Source organism: Poecilia mexicana, unplaced genomic scaffold (genome assembly GCF_051168715.1).
Source record: "Poecilia mexicana isolate PSO_F unplaced genomic scaffold, ASM5116871v1 scaffold_7, whole genome shotgun sequence".
NCBI classification, from domain to species: Eukaryota; Metazoa; Chordata; class Actinopteri; order Cyprinodontiformes; family Poeciliidae; genus Poecilia; species Poecilia mexicana.
Genome location: NW_028263376.1, coordinates 29,194,501 through 29,218,669, shown reverse-complemented (window position 1 = coordinate 29,218,669; position 24,169 = coordinate 29,194,501). Strand labels below are relative to the sequence as shown.

At 39.0% G+C, this 24,169-nt stretch overlaps 1 protein-coding gene across 1 annotated transcript in view; it reads right to left on the bottom strand.

The window, feature by feature from the left end:
• LOC106928592 (forkhead box protein J3-like) overlaps positions 1-24,169 on the bottom strand; it is a 78,384-nt gene that overhangs the window by 17,647 nt on the left and 36,568 nt on the right. The window contains exons 4-7 of the mRNA XM_088007409.1: positions 16,459-16,533; positions 11,606-11,689; positions 5,603-5,704; positions 1,886-2,053 (exon numbers count right to left, since the gene is read on the bottom strand). Coding sequence (XP_087863535.1) covers positions 1,886-2,053; positions 5,603-5,704; positions 11,606-11,689; positions 16,459-16,533 — 429 coding nt within the window. The remainder of the gene's footprint in view (positions 1-1,885; positions 2,054-5,602; positions 5,705-11,605; positions 11,690-16,458; positions 16,534-24,169) is intronic.

The following is a 24,169-nucleotide window of genomic DNA, read 5'->3' as shown; positions in this document are numbered from 1 at the left end:
AATTTGGAAACTGTGTGTGACATAATGTGTAAACTGAACTTCAAAATGGCTTTCAGGGGGGAAAAAACGGATTGTTATGTGATGATATATAAACATTTTATATATGAATGGGTTAAAAATGGCAGTAACATATGTTTCAACATAAAGAAAATTGAAAACTTAAAGATTTAACAGTGAATAACTATTTATGTTCTAAGAACGAACTGTAATGCACACATTTTGCTTTTTTTGTGAACATTTCGTCCCTTTGTAGAACTTCGAGGTTTAATAGTTTTCTCTTCTCTTGCTATTTTTTTTTAGCTCAATACACATAACCTGCATCATTTAACTAGGAGATAATGACAAATTGCTTGTGTCAGTAAAAAAATAATAATAAAAAAATCAACTTAGCAAATTTAGCAAATCTAGAAAAACCTAATCTACCACATGAATCTTCAGATTGTTCCATAAAACCAGATGTGTTGTAACACTTTAGTAAGATGCAACACAGTGCCTGCCAAGAGGAAAATGAACTAAAGCTGAAACAGACTAAATGGACTAGTCTTCATAAAAAAAGGGTAAAATGTCATGAAAAAAATAAAAAACCACAATGTGGCTTTTATTTCTTTTTGCCGTTGTATCAACTGCGACCCTGAAGCTGAGGTTCAAACTGAACCGTGATTTATGTGTGGTGTTACACATTTCTATTTGAAGTGGGGTGATGATCTCTAAAACTGTTTTTTTTATATTTTTTTTTTCAGAAGCTCTGACTGTGGAATAAATCCATACTGCTGCAAAAGAAGACACTGTTAGAAAGGAGATAGCCAAAAAGAAAGCAACACTTGGTTTTGGTCCACACAGCTGACCAAAGAGCTAAGTGGTTTGTAAATGTCCGCTGATTTGAAAAGCTGCTGAAATATTTGGATGGAGACATCCCTGACCATTAAATGTAATGTTTCTGCATTACAAGGAAAACCGCAACACAATCCACATTTCTTTGCTTGCAAGGTAACTTATTGTTTTACCGTTGCCTGTGTTTTAAATAGGTCAAATCTAGAGGGGTCAGGCACCATTTAAATACATCAGAGACGACACAGGTACGTTTCTTCCTCACCCGCTGTTTTATTTTTGCATGACAGGAGTGAGCCTCCTTCAAAGCGTCCTATTATTTCTCACAGATTTAAAATGCATTTTGTTGTGTTCAGGCCCTGAGGGGTGCAGCGAGGGCTGCGCCAGCACCACCGATAGTCTGCTGCAAAACAAAAAAACTCAATTTACAGGGTAAATAATATTGCGTGTGATGGCTGCGTTCAACGAGACAAATGCAGGCGCTTGTACTTTCACCTGCATCGCTGCTGAAATGCCTTCATACATGATGATTTCTTTTTTTTCCCCCCTCTCAAAATTGTTTTTGCTAAACATGAAAATTTAATTTTGCACTCGGCATGTCTCCAATGTAAGACTTTTGAAAACAAATGTAAGTTGTCCACTCAAGAAATCACATAAAAGTGAATTGGAAAAAAAAAACAAAAAAAAAAAACAATCAATCTGTTTGGCTTCGAACTTCAACGTCAAACACGAAGGGAGAGTTTCAGGAGTTAGCTGCAAATCCATCGCACACATCGTTAGCCGGCTCCCACCTCCTTAGCCGCTAAGGGTGCAGCAGACACCTTCAGCACCCGGCGAATCACCAACATGATGTCAGAATCAGGGAGGTCACAGAGGGACAGGTTTAATGCGGATCGCATAAAATTCCCCGGAGGTCGACGACGAAAAACCAGATGAGAGGTGAGAGAAAACGTTGGCCCAGCAAAGGTATCTTTTCAATAAGACACACTCTGCGACAGGCCGACGTCCTCCTGCAACACTCACAACAGTCGCAGCCATAACAAAGACGAGCTCTTACTGGTGTGTAGCTGTGCACGTTGCTGCTGCTGCTGCTGCTGCTGACAGCGGGGTTCAGGCTGTTAAGGCTGACAGACGCCAAACTCTGCTCTGAAAGACTGTTGCTCAGGCTGCCACCCAGACTCCCAGGACTCTCGCCGCCTTCTGCTTCAGGGTTGTACAGCGCTACCTAAACACAACAAAGACAGCAAGGTTTCATCTAGTTCACTCATTGTTTTTAGGGGTTTTTATCTAAATCGTCATCAAAGTGAGGGGAGGACCTTAAAGATTTTTTTTTTTTTAATAAACACCTTACTGTGATTGCAAAATGTAAAAAAAAAAAAAGCAAAAGCTAAAGCAGAAACATTTGTAATCCAGATAATTTTGTCTTTGCTCCGACTAAATAACTGTTCCCCAGAACCACAACATTGACTCCATGTCTAGAAATGAGAACTACTTTATTTATATGTCAAAGAAAAAAGAAAATTATTAAGAAGAAATCCAAGTTTATCAATATATACATCATATTTTTTGTATTTTAAACTATAAGAACATCACTAATTGTTCTAATTTCTGGTTTCTGAAGAGGAGAGTTTTGCCTTGAGAGACAGGAATATGACTGAGTTCTTTCCAGCTGTGGACGATTGCTTTAAAAAGGAAAGCACTTGAACAACATTGAAGGCATTTACGGTGATAAAAATTACCCTCGTGTCAACAGTATCATTTAGTAGTGGAAATTTGATGAAGGTCATACTAAAATTAGTCTTTTCTACAGCCTGCATATGTAGAATTATTGCTCATTTTATCAGTCTAATTTCTTTAGCGCCACTCAGCAGTGACTAAAGAGGCAGAAAAAGATGCTCTGCAGTGATTTGACCAAAATATGAACAAAACTAACACTGGATAATATTTTTGCAAGGCTTTGAGTCAAAGTAAAAACAGAAATTAAAGCATTAGTCAGTGCAATTTGTCCACACTATGAAATACGGTAGTGGCAGCATTATGCTGTGGATACGCTTTTCTTCAGCACAGAAAAGGAAGTCAGTTAAGGTTGATGGGAGGATGGATGGAGCTAAAGACAAGAGCGATCAAAAATGGAAACCTGGAACTGGGTCTCCCAATGGTACACAGACCCTAAGAAGTGCAGCCAGAGCTACAATCAAATTGCATTGGGATGGCCTAGTCAAAGCTCAGACCTAAATCCAACAGAAAATCTGGGCAAGACTTGAAGCTTGAGGTACAAGCTTTGTAGCAAACAATAGTGTGCAAAGTTTGAGACATAACCCCAAATACTTGTAACAGTAACTGAACCAAGAGGAGGTTCTAAAATGTATCGACTCAAACAATGTAAATGCATGCTCCTCTTTGCAAATCTAGATTTGTCGGAAAAATGACCTTACAATTCTGCACTTCCTTCTTTTGGTCCATCACATGAGTTCCCAGTGCAACTCACTGGAGCTTGTGGGCTCCAGTGACTCGATGTGAAAAAGTTCACGGGATAATATTTTTGCAAGGCCTCGAGTCAAAGTAAAAACAGAAATTAAAGCATTAGTCAGTGCAATTTGTCTTATCCCTGCATCAACAGACAACTGCGGTGCCACAATTTTCATAAAAAATAAAAAAACATTTTTAAAAAACGCAAAAGGAGAAACCTAACCCAGAGAACTCCCTGTGTAGTGAAAGGAGCTGCACAGCGTACCGTCTCGTGTTGACGCATCACAAAGCTTTTTAAAAAGCGGTGCCTCAGAATTATGTTGAATCATGTTTCTCTTGTTTTATTTGACTGTCAGGACTTGTGAGGCAGAGCGTCAGGATTACCTCCGGGCTACGTTTAATTGTAAAGACAAATGTGAAAACATAGCCTTCGGGTGAGACAACAGTAAAAGCTCTCTGGGGCAGCGCTCTACTCTGTGGAAAATCTAGTGGTAAGAAAAACAAAGAAAAGAAAAAAAAAGAGCATTTCTGAGAAGTCTTTCCCAGTTTTAGTGGGTGTGGAGAAATCAGCAGTGAAAGAAGATTTAATTCTCCTTACTGTGACACTGTTGCAGCAGGGAAAACACTTTGCAGACTCGAAGACGTTTACGGTTTGCACAGAAATACAGAATGCGCATTACGAAGCACATTTGTAGGTTGTAGTTTTTGATGTTGCACAGCTTCACGTCAAGATGTTAGAGTAAAAAAAGCAAAACAAAAACAAACAACAATCCAATATGCTAATAACGGCATACCAAGTCTCTAATTAAGAAAAATGTTTTTCAGTTTTCCCATGCTTTTCTGTCAAGTTTCAGAAATGCCTTTTAAAAAGCAATTACATCTTTTGAGCATAGCAGAAAATTAGTGAGAAAACGTGCAAGAGACGAGGCTCTGACTCGCTGCTGCGCCTGCAGGACGCCACCTGTCTGGACGTGGGCGGATATCATTGACGTTGGCATCTGCATCATTATCGTCAAGGTCTTCCTCGCCCTGCTCTGAATCATTGTTTCAAAATGTGAAGTGATGTCTTAAAAGAGATGCGTTTGAGCTTCTGCTGGAGTAACACAGCGAGTGGAAGCTGACATGTTTAACGTAAATTGTGAAAAGTACATCTTTAAAAAACAAAAACAAAAAAAAATAATACATTTTCTGTGTTGATTAAAATTGCTCAGAAACAGCTACTATCAATGTTATAATAATTCGAATCAAGGCTTTCTTGTTCCTTCCTCAAATGAAATGTATAATAAACTGGACATTTATTTTGAGTGTCAATCAATATGTTTGATTCCCAGTAGGTAACTTTAATGACAAAAAAAAAAAAATGTTTTAATGTTTTTACATATTTGTTAGAAACCGTCACTATGATTTCACCGTGTGGCATGATTCAGATCATCTGTGGAAAAAAACGGAGCTCCTCCGCCATCTCCCTCAGGTCCGACTGCCATCTGCAGAAATACACTGCTCAGTCAGAAACAACCAATCAGAGCCAAGAGGAGGGCCTTAGTGCTGTCAATCAAATATACACACAATGTGTAATAAAACCACAGTCTGTTTTCATCATCTCACATTAAATCTGACACATTTTTTCCCCAATTTCAGTAAATCAATTTAGCTTAATTTGCTTAATGCCAGAATAATGGGCAAATAAACTTTTTACTAAATGTTTAATACTTTCTCCAATGTTGGAGGTTTATATAATCTTCATGCTGCCTCCTCCATACTTCATGGCTGGGACAGCATCCTCAGGGACTTTTCTCTAAATGTTCAATAAATGTGACTTTCATCAGTTTATAAGACATGTCTACTATAATTAAGGTTTATTTTCAAGAGTGCTTTTCTGAGTCGATTGATTTCTGTTATTTCTTCCATCACATCACACAGGATTTCAATGCGCTTGATGTGTTTCTTTAAAATACATCCACAGCTGGGCTTCAAATTAACCCATATTGAATTGAGCTATCAAAAGGCCAAGTAGGACTTAGTTCTTAGTTAAAAATGGGGGAAGTTTGATCTATTTAATGTCAATCTAAAAATCAGTTTTTTATACTATAAACATATACATTTAAGAGTGAGGAACAGGAAGTACTAAATATTTAGTGTTCTAAATTACTACAAAACCTTGGCATTGACCAGTGTACAGTGAAAGTTTTCTTTGAGCAAAAGTAAAACTGATTTCTTCGTTTAGATAAGAACCCAAACCAGTAGCATGCTGGGCATTTTACGAACGTTTTCCATAATTATTCATAACTGGCTGTCTTGCAACGACCTTGTTATTTGCTGCACTGATGGCCAGAGTTGGGGATGCGCCTCCTGACATGATGCAGTCCATTCTCAGGGACTCTGACTCCAGGCTGTAAGGGGTTGATGCCTGCAAGGAAAGTGCAAATGACAACAGACACAGATATTATTAGACTTTATAGTCCAAGCTGAAGAGGAAATGCATAATTATATTGGTATATGCCAAGTTACCTCAGAGTGTTTCCTACACACCCAAGTTACTCAATGTGTTTATGTATCAAAGAAACATTTTCTCAAGTCTTGTCAAATATCTGAAGTACGTGTGTCATTTTTAAGAGTGGAATATACGAGTGTCTCGATCTGTGGAGTGAAATTATGGAATAAATTAGACGATAAATTTCAACAAATAAATAATATCCTACAGTTTAAAAGCGCACATAAGAAGTATGTTCAATAAGATTAAAGATGAAGCCATGTATTCTGCGGTACACTGTATTTAAAATCTGTTGGTTAGATTTAATAAATTTAAACATACACATTGTTGTAACATTTCTTCAGAGGTCGTATTCATTTATTTAACAGTCATTCATTAGCCAGTGGTATATTTATTACATTTATCCACATGAAAATTCAATTCAAAATCAAAAATACTTTATTAATCCCAAAGGGAAATGAAACCAAGTTTATTTTTTATTTAGTCTGTTATTCAAGTTAATTTATTATTATGTTTATACTTTTTTCTGCTCCTTTTGAAACTGATTTTTGCATATTTCTTCATTATTATTATTTTCTTTTGTCCTTGTTTTTCTTCATTAACTTCATTTCTTTGACCTCTATTGAGTATTGAAATAAACTTGCATTCATTCATTCACAGTAATAGAATATGGTCAAGAAAAAAAAACATTTTTGGACGTTGCAAAAACTAAAACCGTTTTGTACACTCTGCTCAAATACCAGTCAGTCTGGGCCCTTCACATCAAGTTTATTATATTACTCTGTGAATATCTTCTCTTTAAGGATTAATTAAGTACTATGCAATTTAAGGACACATTTATTTCCTCAGCAGCAGAACAGCCTCTTCCAAAAGTCCTGCACAAAACTTTTAAACATTGTTTTTAGGCATCTATGAATGTTCGAATACAAATAATTAAATTTATTTATCTGGTATTTGCTTATTCTGCTGTAATTGCCTGCTGTTTGTTGCATAGCAAAAGCCAAAAACATATAACATAAGGAAAAAGCTCAATACTCCAACACAGATCGGTGAATCGGAACACAACATGTGAAAATGGTCAAATACGAAGGCAAATAAACAAACAGGACGTTGCTTTTTCTGCTTCTTCAGGACAGAACAAGATAAACCAGAGAGTTTTTCACATTGTGTTTGCACATATTTCCACTGTGCTGATGTTTTCACAGCTCTTTTAATCATGTTCATATAGATGCATGATTATTAAGACTCCTGCAGTTGAGAAGAAGCACTCTTTTACTCTCACTAGAATCACTAAATACACTTTATTTTACAAGGAAACATACATTACTCCATGTATCTCTACTGTGCGTTACATTTTAAACAATATTTTCTTATATCCATATCACAGCTAATGACAATATTACATTTTAAATTACATACCATCCTGAACGAATGACATGCAGATAGTATTAAGGAATATTACAAGTAAGACAATTTGATATGAAAAAGTTCAAAAAGCATATATCTATATACTGTGCACACATATAAATGATACACAAACTTAATACATATTTACTGTCAATTATAACCAACATTTACTAATAAGTGAGCCTGGATAAATTCCTGTGGCAAAAATAAATAAATAAATAAATAAATGAATAAATCCAGCAGAGTGGATCCCATAATGTAGCACTTCCTGAATTCCTGAGAGCCTTTTCTCCTCATTTAGATTCACTAGAAATCTAAATCCGGCTCACACTGATTGGGGATACCCAGAGGATTTTGGCAATGAGATGAGAAATTAAATGTGACAAAGGTTATGAAGAAATTTCTGTCCGCTTCAAGTTCATGATTCTTTCACGAGCCTCCCCTGATTCACCCCAACGCTCCGGGCTGAGAACCGCGTGAACAAGTCGGCGCGCGCCTCGCGTAAATTGCCGGACACTTAGGCAGACTGGGAAGTGGACACATCACTTGCACTTGGTAAGATGAATCAAGCCTTCCTCATGAATTATTTACACATTTCAGGCGTATTCTGCAGCGTTTCGTTTGCCGCCGTCTTCCCTGCGAGACGAAGCAGGGGCACTGCTCTATGAAATAGAAGAAGCTACTCATGGACTGATTAGGGGCGACACTGATGCCCCAAAAATGTAAAAAAAAAAAAAAAAAAAGAAAGGAAAAAAATGTGTCTTTTTTTTCCTCCTTGTTTGACTTCTTTTAAGGTTCAAGGCTGGCTTGGCTGACTTCCCAAACTGCTTACAGTAAGAGGATTGGTTGGTAACAATGCAATCTTTAATTTATGATAAACGGGTTGCCGGTTCCCCCGACGGAAGCTCTTAGAAAAATACCAACAAAGAAGAGATGAGGGGGAGAGCAGAAAAAAAAAAAAAAAAAAAAGGGAGGCTGGTGGAAGAAAGAGGGAAGACAGAAAGAATAGGTAGATAATTGAGCGGTGACAGACAGGCAGACGGAGAGGTATATACGAAATGAAAGGGCCGTAAATATCCTCACCGCAGCTACGAGGCGAACAGCACAATGGATTTATGAGGCTGACGTTTAGCCTCGCTGCCAACTTAAAACCCTTTACAAGCACACAGCCCAGGTGCAACTAAACACACCCCAATAAAAACACGAAGACATATTTAGTCCACCTTCTCCCCCCCCTCAGACAGTAATGCCGTCATAAATCTCCACACTTGTAACCTCCCATTTTCTCCTTAGCCCATGTGACAGCCCACGGTGTGTCTGCCAGCGGTGCAAGTGAGGCATGAGAAAAGGGGTCGAAGGGCCCATCCATGTAAGAGGAGATGACAAGGCTCTGAATTAATTAATGTTTGTAATAAAAATAAAAAAAAATCGTTGGTGAAGAAAATATGTCTAACGGCAGCCCCAGGGCCTTCTGTGGTAATTAACTGGAACACAAGCCTGGAATACTCTCTCCTCCCTCCTCCTCCAGCTCCTCTTTACTTCTTTTCCCCTCCTCGCAGCTCCGCTTTTTCCTCAACACATTCTGTCTACCTTGACGTCTGTTTCTCTTTTCTGCATCCTTCCTTCCAAACTTCTCTCCTGCTTCTTTTCAGGCATCTCTCTCTCCCTCTCTAGTCTTCCCCAAGTGAGCATCGGTGATTGTGCACTTTGCTGCTCCACGCCTGCCTGAGCTTTTCCCCAAGACTGAATGGGGGGGTTGGGAGGGGAGAGAGGGTGAGGCAGCGGCATGGACCAGGAGGTAGAGAGGAGAGTGGCAGGAAAACGGGGAGATAATGATTATGTTGCAACAAGCAGTGACAAGAGATGTTGGATAATAGGTAGAAAGGCAGCCGTGATGAACGTCACAACACGGTCGGCTGTACGTTCAGAAAATCTCGCTGGAGTCTAGTGGAGTAAAAACAAGAGAATTACCTGCACAGTGAAGCTGGAGCTCCTGGAAATTAGATGTTTTGATGCAAATCATACGCAGTTAGGTGGAGCTGGTGACTTAAGCACACGTCTAAACAGTGTGAAGTTTTCGGAAGATCAGAACCGTACCTTTTTATATATCATAAACTAAGTAAAACCATCATGTTCCAATTGTTAAATATTTGAACTGAATGGGAGCTGCTGAGAGGCAGATCGTGAGTGTTGCAGGTAGAGTTCAGTAAAACTTTGAGTCATGCATTCCTTCTGTCCTTCAACACAAACACATGCACCACTCCTGCTCAATATTGACCGTTTTGCACTTTGACGTCTAGTTAATCTTTTGTTAAAAAGACATTTTTACTGATCTGGAGAGATTCATTACACACAGAGTTAAACATTTTATGTGTTATGGCTTTCAGGTAAAGAAAACCTCAAAATGCAGTGTCTCAGAAGATTAGAAATATTGCATTACACCAATCAAAAATGGATGTTTTAAGCATAAATGTCAGACTATTGAGAGGTATGTACATTTCTATGAACTCAATACTTGGTTGCGGTTCCTCTTGGATGAATTACTGCATCAATGCACCATGGCACAGAGACGATCAGCTTGTGGCACTGCGTAGGGGCAATGGCAAGATTGCTTCCCTGTTGTGCATTGTGTCTCATCTTCTTCTTCACAACAACAGCCCATAGATTTTTTTAGGGGGGTTAAAGGTCAGGGAAGTTTGCTGGCCAATCAAGAACAGCAACAACATGGTCAATAAACCATTTTTGGTGGCTTTGGCAGTGTGGGCACGTGACACGTATTGCTGGAAAATAACATCAGACTATTTTCCTCTGCTGCCAAGCTTCCCTCGGCTTGGCAGCAGAGGGAAGCATAAAAAGCTCCAGGGTTTCCAGGTAGACGATTGCATTGACCGCAGACTTTATAAAAAAAAAACCACAGTGGACCAACACCAGCAGACGACTTGGCACCTCAACCATCACTGACTGTTTCAAACTTCACACTGGACATCAAGCAACATGGATTCTGTTCCTCTGCTCTCTTCTCCAAAACCCTGGGATCTTGATTTCCAAATGAAGTGCAGAATTTACTGTCATCTGAAAACAGGACTCCGTATCATTGCTCAAAAGTCCAGTTCCTTTCGTCCAGAGCTCAGGTAAGAATTTGTCTCTGGTTCAAGAGTGGCTTGATGCTGGGAATGTGACATTTGTAGTCCCTGTCTAGTATTCATCTGGACCTGATTTGTTATTCCTCTTAAGGCTGTGGTTTTTCCCATTGCTGGTGCATTTTTTTCCAAGCATACTTCTTCCTTCAACTCAATGTTTTGTGGATATACAGAACTCTGTGAACAACCAGCTTCTTGGCTCACCCTCCTTCTGACTGATGTCGATGGCTGTCTTCTGGACATCTGTCAAGTCAGCTGTTTTTCCCATGATTGTGTAGCTTTCTGTACCAAACCAGTGAGAGACTAAAGAACCAGGTGTTTTGAGTTAATTAGCTGATGAGGGTGTGACACCACAAGATTGTTTTTACAGCATTTTAGGTTTTCATTATCTATAACCGTCACTCTAAGTGGGATAATTCAATATAATATACGAGTTTCACTTTCTGAGATGGCTGACAATAAATATTTCACTTTTACACAACATTCTAGTTTTTTGAAATGTACTAGAAGGTGTCTGTTTGGTCTGAACGAGTTTTTATTTTATTTTTTTATATCTAATTGCTTATGAGTATGCAAACAAGTACTGAAGAAACCAAAACTTCATGCACAGTTTGTTGCACACAGAGCAGAAACAACAGAGGATTGTATAAGGGGTTTGTACGAGACCTGCAACGCATGGCGGAGCTACCCCGGCACCGCTTTTGTATTCAGATCTGCAGGGTTAATGACTGAACACCCAGCCGCATTCTGCCGAGCCGATGCTGGGTTACGTATATTTATAGCCTCCTCCGCTGTCAATCAGTGTTTTCAAAACCAATCTTCATTCCTGCGCCTGCATTCTCTCATCTTCCCTGTAACTTTTCTTCCCTGCTCCTCCTGTGAGATGCTGGAGAAGGCGCCCGACGAGCCTCTGGTGAACATCAGGGAGCACATATGTGCACAGCGTTGTTTAATCATGACTATGATTTGGTTCAGTTTAAATGAACCACACATGAAGCCAGTGAGGTTTTTTTTTTTTTTTCCATAAGCAAGTGGGGTTTTTAGATTTCTGCCCACATGAAGGGGGTCAATGTAAGCCAAACCGTTTAGATGAGTAGCGGCGCTGCTAGTTTTGCTGCTTGGAATTTTAATTTTTTTTCTTTTTCTTTTTTTTTATATCTCTGCAGCAGCATCGCAAGAGTTCATCTTTGTGTTTTGAATTGAATGCATTCCCGGGAATTGTCCTCTGTGGAAACAAACTAAAGATTCTGGAAGATCAGTCAAATCGTACCCGTTCTCCAGAACGTGGCCTCTTTTTCGGCCTGCTGGGCACCGAGTCCTCTTTAGGGTTGGTGTCTATCGCCCAGTAGGAGCCCTGAAAAGCAACCACAAGAAAAAAAAAAACAAAACAAATAAATTAATTAATAAAAAAATAAAAAAAAACACACAGGTCAGCATTCAGGTATTTACAAGCCTTCAGACTTCAGGTAAAACTTTCATTTTTACGTTTTTACTTTCCCATTTAAAGCAGAAGCAGTCTATGGAAATCTGGAGAGGGATGCTTCTTCCAGCTAAGAACAGGATTTTCACTCACTATTCCGTCAGTAGATTATATTTGGGGTCATGTGAATTATTTATAAGTAGTTGGGAGTATTCTGCAGCTGCAGACAGTAGTCGCATTGGGGAAGTAGATAGGGTTTATCAGCAGATATCTAATATTAAGTTATAAAATATATATTTTTTAAAACCTGCATTGTGAGTGCAACCAAAGCTGAGGTATTCCCACGGCAGCCTTGAGATATAATCTCCCCAACTAGTCCTCATTTTCTTTGATGTTTCTTCCCAAGAAGGGCTGTTGATGCATTTCTGCATTCTGACCAGAAGACACCATTTTGAAATGTTTTATTCCCAATCTCTCTGTTTTGGTCACTACCAACAGCTTGATGATAATAATAATAATAACAACAATAATAGCTTTTTTGCCTCATTAAAGACCAATGTGTCAGTTTATCACTCTGTTCAGGACCATGACCACAGTACAATTTTAACCTTTACGAAGATCTGTAAAGTTTAATCAACGTTACAAACTTTTCCACCGCATTTAGACGTCGAGAGACGCCTTCGGCTTTTCATCTGACACTTTTACGAGCTGTTCATATGTGAGGCATGGTTTTATTTTCTTCTTCTGTTCAACATCTTTTGGTAAGGAGTGAGATTCTCAGGTGCCCTGCTCATATTTTTTAAAGCAAAGTGTTTGTGGTGGATTATGGCACTCAACCCATCGGCGGTAATTTTGGCTGTTTGAGATTTCTCTTCAAGAACTTTTACAGAAAACGTTAACCAAAGTTGTGTCGTACTCGGTTTACCGTATATGGTGCCTTCAGAGACAAAGAAAAAGTTGAAACCAATCATGGCCAATCAAGCTAAAAATTATCCTATTCTGGTACACGGGAAATTTCTAGCCACATCCATATGAAAAAAATAAATAATACAGAAATCACCCTTTTAAACGGCTGCATTGTTATTTGCACAACTTTAATTTTCCTACATTAGTTGCACATCTTTAGATAATGTTCCCGTCTATTTTAAATACATCTAAAGCATCTGCTTCTCTTTTGAGCGCAGTTCCCCACTTTTGATCTTTTACTGCCACAGTTTTCCACATAAAATTCACTCACACCCTTTTAATACACAACGTTAAAACATTGCTGTAAAATTAACATTTATGTTTGAAAACTCTTATTTGAGTGGGGGGGGGTTTTGTCGGTTGAGGCTACCACAGTTATTTCTATTTGATAGCCAGAATAATATGAGACTATCACTTTCTTTAACTTTAGGAGTTTACATGCATCTCATAACTTTTATTTTTTATTTTTTCAAAAGTTATTGGGTATTCTTCAACCAGGCCTGATCCAAGTCTAATTTTCTACAAGACCGACCTCAGGTTTTTGTGACGGTCTGTTGAAATGTTAAGTTTGTTGTTCTAAATGCACAGTCTTTGGCGGTATGCTTTGGGTAATTATCCATTTGCTACCGAGCTTTAACTTTTTTGGCCGAGACGTTGCTTAGTTGGGTTTTATGTTCTCGCAAGCTTTCAATTTCCCCTTAAAATGTCACGATCGTCAAATGTAATCAAACAATTCAATTTCAGCTTCATTAAACCACACAGTGCATCCAGAAATAAACGCCTTTGCTCCCTTGTGCATTTGCGAAATATATATTTGGGTTTTATGCGGCTTTTGGAGTAATGACCTTTTCCGACCCATTTCCCTGCGCAACTCTCTTCACAAGGTCTTTTCTTATTGTTTTGGGGTTGATATGAACATTTTGTACTGATACACATCCAGAATCTGTCTCCCCCCTAAACGGTATAAATATCAAATGGTCTTTACACTTGCAACAGATTGTTTGAAAAAAAAATGAACATTGCAACATTTGAGTTGTGGCTCAAAATACAACCACAGCTGGGACCCCATTAACCTCAAATTTGGTAAGTTAACCAATCAAAAGCCTACAAAGCCATGACATCATCATCTTGACTTCCTTGATCTGCATACATCTGTTTGAATCTTCTGGACAGAAAGTTACAAAACCTCTAAAAAGTTCTCCCTCTCACTATTGTGGAACTTAACACGCAGAAATAATTTTGTTGAATTGAACTTACCTAAAATGTGAAAAATTTTAGTCAGAAATAGCGATGCTGTTTGTTTTTCTAAAGCATGTCAATATCTTATCTGAACTGAGCAATGAGGGATAACATTTTGCCTACTCATAGGTCCTTAATTTCCTCCTAGTTTCAGTTTGTGCACCATATTTCCTCCTCCCTCCCAAGGAGAGCTGAAGCTGTAGGATGAATCTAAGAGGTTCTTCTTGGCCACACGTAGACGCAGCTCGGCTCCAACCCGCCTCCACCCTCCCTGCCGCCCCCATATTTCTTTCCTCTTCTCCTCCCCTTGTCTCTCAGTCCCACATCACTGAGCTGTACACAGCCAATTAACGTTAGCACATGCATGATTTAGCTTCACCCCTCTCTCTGCGGCTTCAAGCAGAACATGTACATTCAACTTCTCCACACACAGATGACCCCCCCCACCACACACACACACACACACACACACACCCCCACACACACACACATACACACACACACCCTCTTCCCTCCGTTCCCGGTGCCGAGGTATCGACCGCTTCGATCTTGGTAGTAAATTAAGGTGCTGCTCAGGTCCAAGTCAGGCTAATCAGGAGGGGAGCCACTCTCTTTGTGTCTTTCCAGACTATAGGCCTCCACTCAAGCTGAAGGATTTCCTCTGAATTATTTAAAGCTTCTTCCCCCCTAATTCATTTTTCAATGGCTACAAAATCCCCACAGTCAGAAGAAACTCCTTCCACCAGCCCTCCTCCCCAAAATGAAATGAGCAGAGTTTTGAGAGTTCATTGAAAAGTTTTGGCTTTTTAGTTTTTTTTTTCTCTCTCCCTCTCTCTCTTTCTATAAAAGTTGTAGGTCAGCTCTTGCATTAATCCTGTGAAGGGTGGAAGTTTGAACATTTGAGCGTTTATTAAAAAATAATGTAAAGGCAAGCTTCAGTGATCAACCTTAATTATATACTCTCCCTCCCCTTCACCCCCCATCTGAGCCCAAGTCTTTCGATTCAGCACAAACAAGGACTTGACAAATTGTTGTTATCAAACTGGCGCTGCAGAAGTGGCTGTGGTAAAAAAAAAAAAAAAGAAGAAGAAGAAGTCTGCCTCGTAACCACAACAGCAGGAGCAGCAGCGCCAGGCGTGAAACATATCTAAAGCTTCCTGTGATTGTGTCCAGGAGAGAAAAGGCAGAGAAGAGAACTCTAATAAAGCATAACAGATGCATGAAAGGCCTTGGATATGAAGGTGTGTACCTACATATACTTATTATTCATTACTCCCCGTGCCACATTATTACTCGGCAGAATCAATATTGGAGGAGAAGCAGAACACAGAGAAAACCGCATTAGGCATTCACCACAGCTGGTTATGGAGTCACAAACTGCTTTTAAGTGCACAGGGCATGTGTGTGTGTGTGTGTGTGTGCGTGTATATACGTGTGTGTGTGTGTGCGCCTGTGGGTATTCCTATGTAAAATGTAGGCAGAAGTCGCTGTCCATTTTTCTCCACCAAAAGTCAAAATTACATATTTATTCGCATGTTCGCAGTTCCCAATTTTGTTTAAGCAAATTTTAATGAATAAATCAAAAAGTTTGGTATGGGTTCGTTTCAGAAATTTCAAATGTAGTCCAGATTTGGATGGATGGACAAAAATTAGTTTTCTACTCAGAAAAAGTTCAAAATTTCGAATACAATGCAATATTTACTGTCCCTCAGGGCTTCAGTATGTATATTATATTTGAACATACCCCATTCTTTTTTCCCCTCCTTCTCAACAAGACTAAATTGGAAAAAAAAAAACTCCATATAAAGCTCTTGTTTAATTAGGCCCATCATAAATATCACAGATCTGATTCTTCCATTTGTTTCAGACAAAGTTCTGATGGTTCCAAGAATGTCCAAAAGTAGAATGGTAAGCAGATTTTTATTTATTTATTTTTTTTAGTTATCAGGCTGGTCTCCTGTCAAACCAACTAAGTTTTCTTTGTGAGGCAGACCAGGTTCGAAGCTTTCTTTTTGACAAAGTTTTTAGTTACAGTGGCTTATGAAAATCCTCTGCAACTTTCTGTAGCTATGCTGATACGAGCCAAGGACACCGGAGAACATACTGGCCAATGGTCTTCACTCTGCCGCTTCCTACTACTCTCCAATTGTGCATTATCTACAATAATTGATGTTTCATTACCTCTCTGTTTTTGCTCTCTACAGAAGTTACTTGTGACCCAAAGTAATAAATTAGAACATCAAATAAGAGCCTGAATTTAAATCTGACTGAATGATTGAACTGATCTAATTACACACAGTAAATTGGATTTGTCTTAAAAAAAAAAAAAAAAAGTTTCTTGAAATTACACGTTTTGAATTGAATGCAATTGAATTTATTTTTCCAGACTTAGCCCTGTTTGCACCACAAAATTTACTTCTTTTTCTTTTTCAATTACACAATGAACCGAATTCAGCAGGACCTTTTAAGTCACGTCACGCTGGTCTGACCATACTTACTTTCCCAGGGTCGTCTTTGGAGCGAGGCACTTTGAGAAAACACTTGTTCAATGACAAGTTGTGTCGGATAGAATTCTGCAGGAAAAAAAGAGAGAAAAGAAATAAATGACAAGCTAAGTGGTAAATAAACATCAAATGCAACTTTTTAGTGCTGATAACTTTGTGCTTTTACAGTTTCGGTGGCTCTACCAGGAGAAGGGCACGTAGTTACTTTGACTTGATCAGGATTCTTACTTTGTCATATTTTTTTAATGCCGTCATATTTCTTGCTTATTTTGTACAGATTCACAAGAAAGATTTGAAACCAAGAATGCTTTTGCAAACGCGTTTGTTTACCTTCGAAAATGTCCAAGATGGCGCAGGCGTAAGATCCTGATCGTGATCGTTTCCATCATTATTTCCCACCGCAAACCATCTTGGCTGCACTCAAAGTGGAGCAATATAGGCTGCCATTATTCAATCAGGGAGTTTTGCTAACCCAATTTGAGCATTTTCATTATCAAATTTATTACCGCAGAGTCCAAACAAACAGCTATTTGAAAACCCCTATGTCATTTATAATTTGATTGTGTTCAGCAGCCGACAAAAAACAAGCAACAATAATAAAGTCAAAAATATTTGGTCAGTTTAAACAATTTTCTGGAGTCAGTATAAAAGTTAGTTTTTTTTGTTTTTGTTTTTGTTTTTTTAAATTAGCACTTTCAACCTCACATCTTCCAGTGTTCCTCTTTTTATTTTTTTTCCAAGTAATTAAAATATCACTTAGGGAAATCTAACGAGACTGCAAAGAAAAAAAAAATTAGAAATGTAAGTTAGTCAAAGGAAACCCAGCAGTTAAAAGGCAGCTTTAAGGACACAAGGACATGTGCTAATGAGCATCAGAGAGCAGAGTACTAAAGCACGATTCACTGCTGTATTTCGAGACAATGTGGGTATTAAACACTTCTGATGGAGCTGAGTCAGAGAGCACTGCAAGGTCAAATGAGTCTTCTTATGTTGCGCATCTAGTTGCAATGAAAAAAAGCATAGCTTACGATTATGCAATGTACTACCAGGCGATGAAAAACACACACACACACACAAACAGATAAAGCTCTTACAAGCACAAGTTACACAGGACCAAATAAAAGAAATTAATCAGCTTATAAATTTGAGAAATTACATATTCGCGTTCAACACGACACGGCTGGTATAGAGATTTTAGTCGTGTGCTTTTGCGTGATGCAAAATGACAAGTCACACAAAGGTGAAATCCAAGCAATTACTGCAGCAAAATGCAAACAGCTGGACTGTCGCAAACTGAATTAGATTCGTCTCCCAGACACATCTGAAACATATACTTGAAAAGGGGGAAGCTAAAACGCAAAACTGCCACAGATAATTGGCAAGCAAATACAATACCGGAGCCATGATTTGCAGTAATTGTGAGGCTGGACGCTTATATGATTTTCCAGTCTCGGGCGATACCTGGGTTTGAACGTGTTCTTTGAATACGCGAGGAGCTGTGGTAAAACTAAAGCTTCGATCTCACTGGAATTACTGCAGCTTCTGCTTATTATGTGTGTGTGTGCATGTGCGTGTGTGTGTGTGCAGTGATGAGAGCGAGCTGATACTTCTGTGGGTGAGATCTCATGATATGTGAATTTTTGCGCGTGCGTGTGAGAGGAATGAGAAGAGAAAGGCAGAAGACCAGAGAGGGGGGGCAACAACAGTATACACTAACCTGACATGAACCTGTTCTCCCTTCAGGCTTCTGTTCTCCACTCATCTGCTGCTGCTAATTAATACCACTGGGGAGGAGGGGAGAAGATAGACGGATCGGGGGAGGGTTTTCTCTTTTTTTTTTCCCCTTCTCCTTCTCCCTTGTTCTTCCTGCTCTACACAAGCTTTGTCTCTCCAGCAAAACCCATCTTCTCCCCGAGTCCGCAGCATATCGTAGCAGCCTGGTCCGCCTTTGCTTTGCCCCGATTCTCCCGAAGAAATGCTTCACCAGTTTTTGCTTTACTTGACAGGTCGCTGGCCGTCCATCAAGGAAAAGCGTGGCAATCAGGTGACTGAAAAAGACAAACAGGAATTTTCTCCGCTCTTCCCACAGCCGCTGCAAACCCCCCCATCTCCCAAAAAAAAGTATATATATATATATCTATATCTCACGGACGGTGCCACTTGATCAATCATAGAAAGCGCCTTCGTTTCAGCTTCAAGCTTGACTTTGCCAACTTCTACCAACTTCTTTTTATTTTTATTGTTGTTGTTGTTTATTTATGCACTATTTTTATAACCCAAGCAGTTTATGCACACCTGTGCACGTCTTGCAGCGTCTGCACAATCTTGTGTATTTCAGACTTTGCACACTCTGGCATTTTCTTGTATGTTTGTCCTTGATCTTCAATGGTGCTTAAGAGAAATTAAAAAAAAAAAAAAAATCACTCGAGCCAACAATAAAAAACAAATCTCTTAGAGGCTTAAATTCAGTCCGTATAATGTCACTAAAAGTTTTGGGGGAAAATTATTCCCACCGTGTGGAATCAAAAGTGGGGCCCCTGATGGGTCAACAGAGTTGGTGGTGATTTTTAGAGCCGTTTCCTGGATTCAGCAGCGAGAGCAGCCATTTGAAAATCAGGCCCCAGTTTACACCTGAAGGAGTCTCTGGATAAAATGCTGAGCTCCCCGTGGACTCATCGATGTGTGTGAAATAACGCAACCCTGCTTCAAAACATAACAAAAAGGTAACGGCTTCGTCCGGATGCATTAAAATGGTCAAACTGCAGTGGAAACAGCTTCTATTCAGCAGACGAGGAGAAAAGAAAGCAGATCTCACAGCACAAATACTTGATATTGGTTTCCTTTTGAAAAAACATAAACGATGACTCGGAAGTCTTTGCTTTTAAATGTTTGAGTATGGACTTCCTCGCTTCGTGTGACTGGACTCACAACAGCTGACTTCGTCGTTCGATTCGTCTTGAACAGTGTTTGTTGATTTGATGACATTTCAAATAACTTTGGTGGATAGCTTAAAACAACCATAGATAACAGATAATGTCCAACCTCAACAAAGAAAGCCTTTCACATATTTTAAATGAACAGCAAGTAGATGTATGGAGACACAGACCATCAGTGACCATTGTGTCCTTCGTAATGCAAGTTTGCCCTCCCGAAGACAAACAGACTTTAATATCGCAAAGAACACTTAACACAGGAACCGGAAGACATCTTAAATATCCAAGATAAAACCCAACAAAAGGAAAAACAATAAATAAGATGGAACCACTTACAACCAAAACCATAAATGAAATGTTTCAGAATGTAAAAAAAAAAAAAAAAAAAAGCATATTAATCATCAGAATCAAGCTCATTTTAATTTATTTAGAGATTAATTGATTAATTGCTTATTGGGACAGGCTTAATTGCCCCAGCGTATTATAAGCCTGGTGGGCCACCAGGCTTTACTTGTGCCCCCGCCAGGCTAAGCACTGATTATTTATCCAAGTCTCTTTAAAATGTTTAAGACTTCATAGTTGGTGTTCAGGTATTAATCTTCCAGTCTTTCAATAGTACATCATTATCAAGTGATATTTTAAAATTTCCTGTCAATTTTTAAGAGAATTTAACTCAAAAACACGACGGGCTGCTGGCTGAATGACCGCCCTAGCACCCAACCACTGGACTTAGCGGGTTTTCTGGGGGGAAGCCTTGGAATATTTAAAATTTACTTCGATATAAATATAAATTTTCTCTTCATTTATGTGCAAAAAAATAACATACCCACTTTTTATTTTTTCCTGCTGTTAGCTGCAAGAAACAAAACCATTCTTTATTACAGACATTAGGACATTAGGTGCTGGGCTTGCATATGTGTGTGTGTGTGTGTGTGTGTGCGTGTGTGCGTGTGTGTGTGTGTGTGTGTGTGTGTGTGTGTGTGTGTGTGTGTGTGTGTGTGTGCATGTAATTATAAAAACATACATAAGACGATTCTCCTACCTGGAAAGCATCAATCCGAGCCAGCTTGCTCGCACAGATTGCAAATGTACAGTTTGTGCGTCTAAATATAAACTGCATGAGTGAATGTCTCCCCCCCCCCCTCATATTACAGAAACTATAATCTTTCAGTGAATGGGGATAGTCACCATCAATAAACGTACTGATTAGCAGTGCTGTGAAGTAAGATAATGAAATCCACCACTGCATCCTCCTTCCACCCACTCCTTGCTCGGCTTGATTAATGAGCTTTCTGGGCCTTGCTGGGGCAACGCCATCACTGCCCAGCGGCTGATGGACCACACAAGCGTTTGGCGTTGTGTGTGAGCGTGTCTGAGTGTCTTTAAAACACGCACAGGAAGGATAATGTGTAAGATCGGTGGGGGGAGGAGGGGATCTTGTAACTCTGCCATGAACTAAACTGCATGAACACTTTCTCTTTTAATGTTTCCATGACATATTAAGCCGAACCGTAAATGCATTTTTGTTGGACTGTAATCTGTAGATGAGGAAATTCTTAGGATTCTTATTCATTTGGTCCAAATGAAACCGATAGCGGTTTTTACGAAGACATAAAATTACATTGAGAATTAAATGTAATAGCAGCAGGCAAACGTAACTTCTGGGTTTTAATATCTTCCCCATAGAAATAATCATTTGATAAAATATTCATATATTCATCATCAATAATCCACAGTATTTAGTTCTTAAAACAAATTAAACTGACATCAACTACTAATGTTACAACGTCTATGAAATCTACGGGGATTTTAAATGATTAAACCAGCCTACACCGCTACATGTCTCTACTGTAGCTTTGGGTAGATAGAAGAAATCTTTACCAAGGCTCGTTTGTGAAACAGCTCAAGCTCAGTCGCGCTGGAAGGAGAGCACCTGTGATCAGACACTTTCAAGTCTCGACACAAATAATCAGTCATATTTAGGCCAGGGCTTTAACAGAGCCATCCTAACACATGGATATATTTTATCTAAGCTACTCTACAGCAGCTCTGGTTGTTTGTTTGGGGCTGTTGTCCTGATGGAAGGTGGATCTCTGATCCAGTCTCGAGACTTTTACAGAATCTACCAGCTTTCCTTCCAGGATTGTCCTGCATCCATCTCTGCCCACCTTCCCATCAACTCTGATGACTTCCCTGATAAATAAAAAGCATCCACTTGGCATATATTGCTGCCACCTTCATGTTTTGCAATGGATTTGGCATTTTCAAGTTAATATGAAGCCAGTTTTATACCAGACATTGCAATTAACTTAGTGGTAAAAAAAAAAAATCTGAGCATCTTCTTCCACATTGTGCACATGTCACTTTTATGCCAACTGGAAAACTTTTTTTCATTTTAAAAAATAAAAAAAGGTTTTCTTGCTAGTCTTCCATGAGGCTAAAACTGTGGAGACTAGAAGTTGTCCACACAGCAACCCTCACCACCCTCTCAGAATTTTTGATGAACAAATTTTAGCAAGCATTCATTTTCCTCTCCATCACTTTGATGCAACCTGCAGCTCTAAAGCCACTTGTGGCTCTTTATAGATCAATGAGAAATTGTCAGTAGGTTCTAATGCAAAATCTGCATATAATATCTACAACAGGCATTTAAAAGTAACCAGCTTCCAACTATGCTACTTATCTTTCTTTATTTCCATATATAAGAACGGCTCATCATTGTAATGGTTTTTTTTCCTATATTTATACATATTAGTTTAAATTTGGTAGCTCTTATAATAAAACATTTGATGTAGTAAATCATTTTATGTGGCCCTAGGAGAGTTTTATTTTGTAGCAACAGGGTCAAATGTGTTTCTTTGAATGGAAAATGTTGCTAGATTTTTGTTGGTCTACAGCAGACCTTGAGGGTGGATGTCAGGAAACTTTTACACGTGTCCCTGGTCCAAACACACCTGAATCAGTCATTCTGGATCACGTCCTCAGGATGCAGTGAACGTCTCCAGAGTCCTGCTAATGATCTCATTATTTGACTCGGTCAAGTTGAAGCACAGATGAAACTAAAAGTTGCAGGACACCAGCACTCGAGGCTAGGATGTGAAACCCCCTGGTCCACAGCGTAAAATCTCAATAAAATAAAGTTAATGGTAATAATATGATGACCCATAAAAAGGTCTAAGGGGTATGAATACTCGAGACGGAGTGGAACAATTAGCTTTTTTATGAGGAGACATAAAATCTATTCCGTCTTATACTTTTAAAACCGAGTGCGTCAACCGGGATTAAGCACGCGCTGAAAACTCTCGGTTGTCTCATTCCCACAGGAAAAATATCTAATAAATGTTTGGTCCTTAAGCGCTGGTGCACATATTGTATCATTAAATAATGACTTTTGTTTGACTAAAAATCGTGTATACGCAGACAAAAACGCACCTGCGTGCGTGTTCATTTTATAATCTCTTGTTTTCATCTGCCGTTTCAGAGGCGGAAGATTTACAGTTCTGTTGCAGAAAAATAAGGTCAAATTTCCATTTTTAAACATTTATTACTTATGTCAGGCTCTGTGAGTGTACATATAATTTGCACATTTATTATGCCGAGGCTTAATATGGACTGCAACATCTTGAACTTGAAGAGGTTAGTTCCGTAAAGCAGGCTTGATAACCGTGAATGACTTCTTGACGAAATGCAATGTGGTACGATGTGATGTATGTGTAAAATATGTGTTAGTAGGTACAGCATGCTAAGGTCAAATCAGAGAGCAGTTTGCTCGCTGTAGGCATATATGAGACAAGGTGAGCGTTGTTTGCGGCGGCACGCCAAGGAAACGAGGAGAAGACTGACGTTATGTTAAGTTTGGGTGATTTGGGTCATGACGTCTGAGTTCAACACGAGAGGATGATTCCTCTGAAGTCGTTTCAAAAAGGCTGACGGTAATAAATCAGAAGCTCAAAACAAAAAAAACTTGTAATATTATCCAAAACAATCAAACCCGAACTCAAATGAAGGTTTCCCTCAGAACTTCTTGGGCATAGTTTGGGACAATTTAAGCAGTCAGATTATTTGTGTGAATGCAATGCATCCTGGAATCACTCGCTGACCTGATGTGGCTCCTTTTTAAGAAACAAAGCCGTTTTTAAATCTGACGTTGCCGTCAGGTAATTTAAAACAAATAAACAGCTATTGGATAAAACAATCCAAAGTTAAAAGATTTCAATAATAAGATCTGTGTTGTAATGTTTGTTTCACTCAGTTGTGGAGCAAAATATTCCCACGATGGCCATCAGTCAAATGCTCACTTTTATACAATGCTATGTGCATAATAAAAGATCCGTACTTAAACCGACAGTAAGCCATCATCTGCTGCTGTTTATGGCTAAATATCTTCAGTGTCTTAATGTTGACACTGAGCTTTGTTGAGTCGCACAAATTAATTAATTTGCTACTCCCGTATTGAGTGTGTTAGATCTGAAGGGCGCACTATTAGGTAGTTTTGAAGGTGAACTAACTCAGGTTTTTTTTTTTTTAGCTTATGTGCCTGCACACACAAAAAAAAACAAGCGACCCAGGTGAACCCCAACTGTGTTCAACCTTGAGTAATACAGCGCAGCTGACTGAATGTATTTTGAGAACAGAACAATAGCAGCAGTTCCTAATGTTGAACACTGATGTTTACGGCCGAGGGTCACGACTATGTGTTCATTTGTATGCAAAAAGGCTAAAGTGTCATTCCAAATCAGGAAAAAAAAGTGTTTTCATATATATATATATAT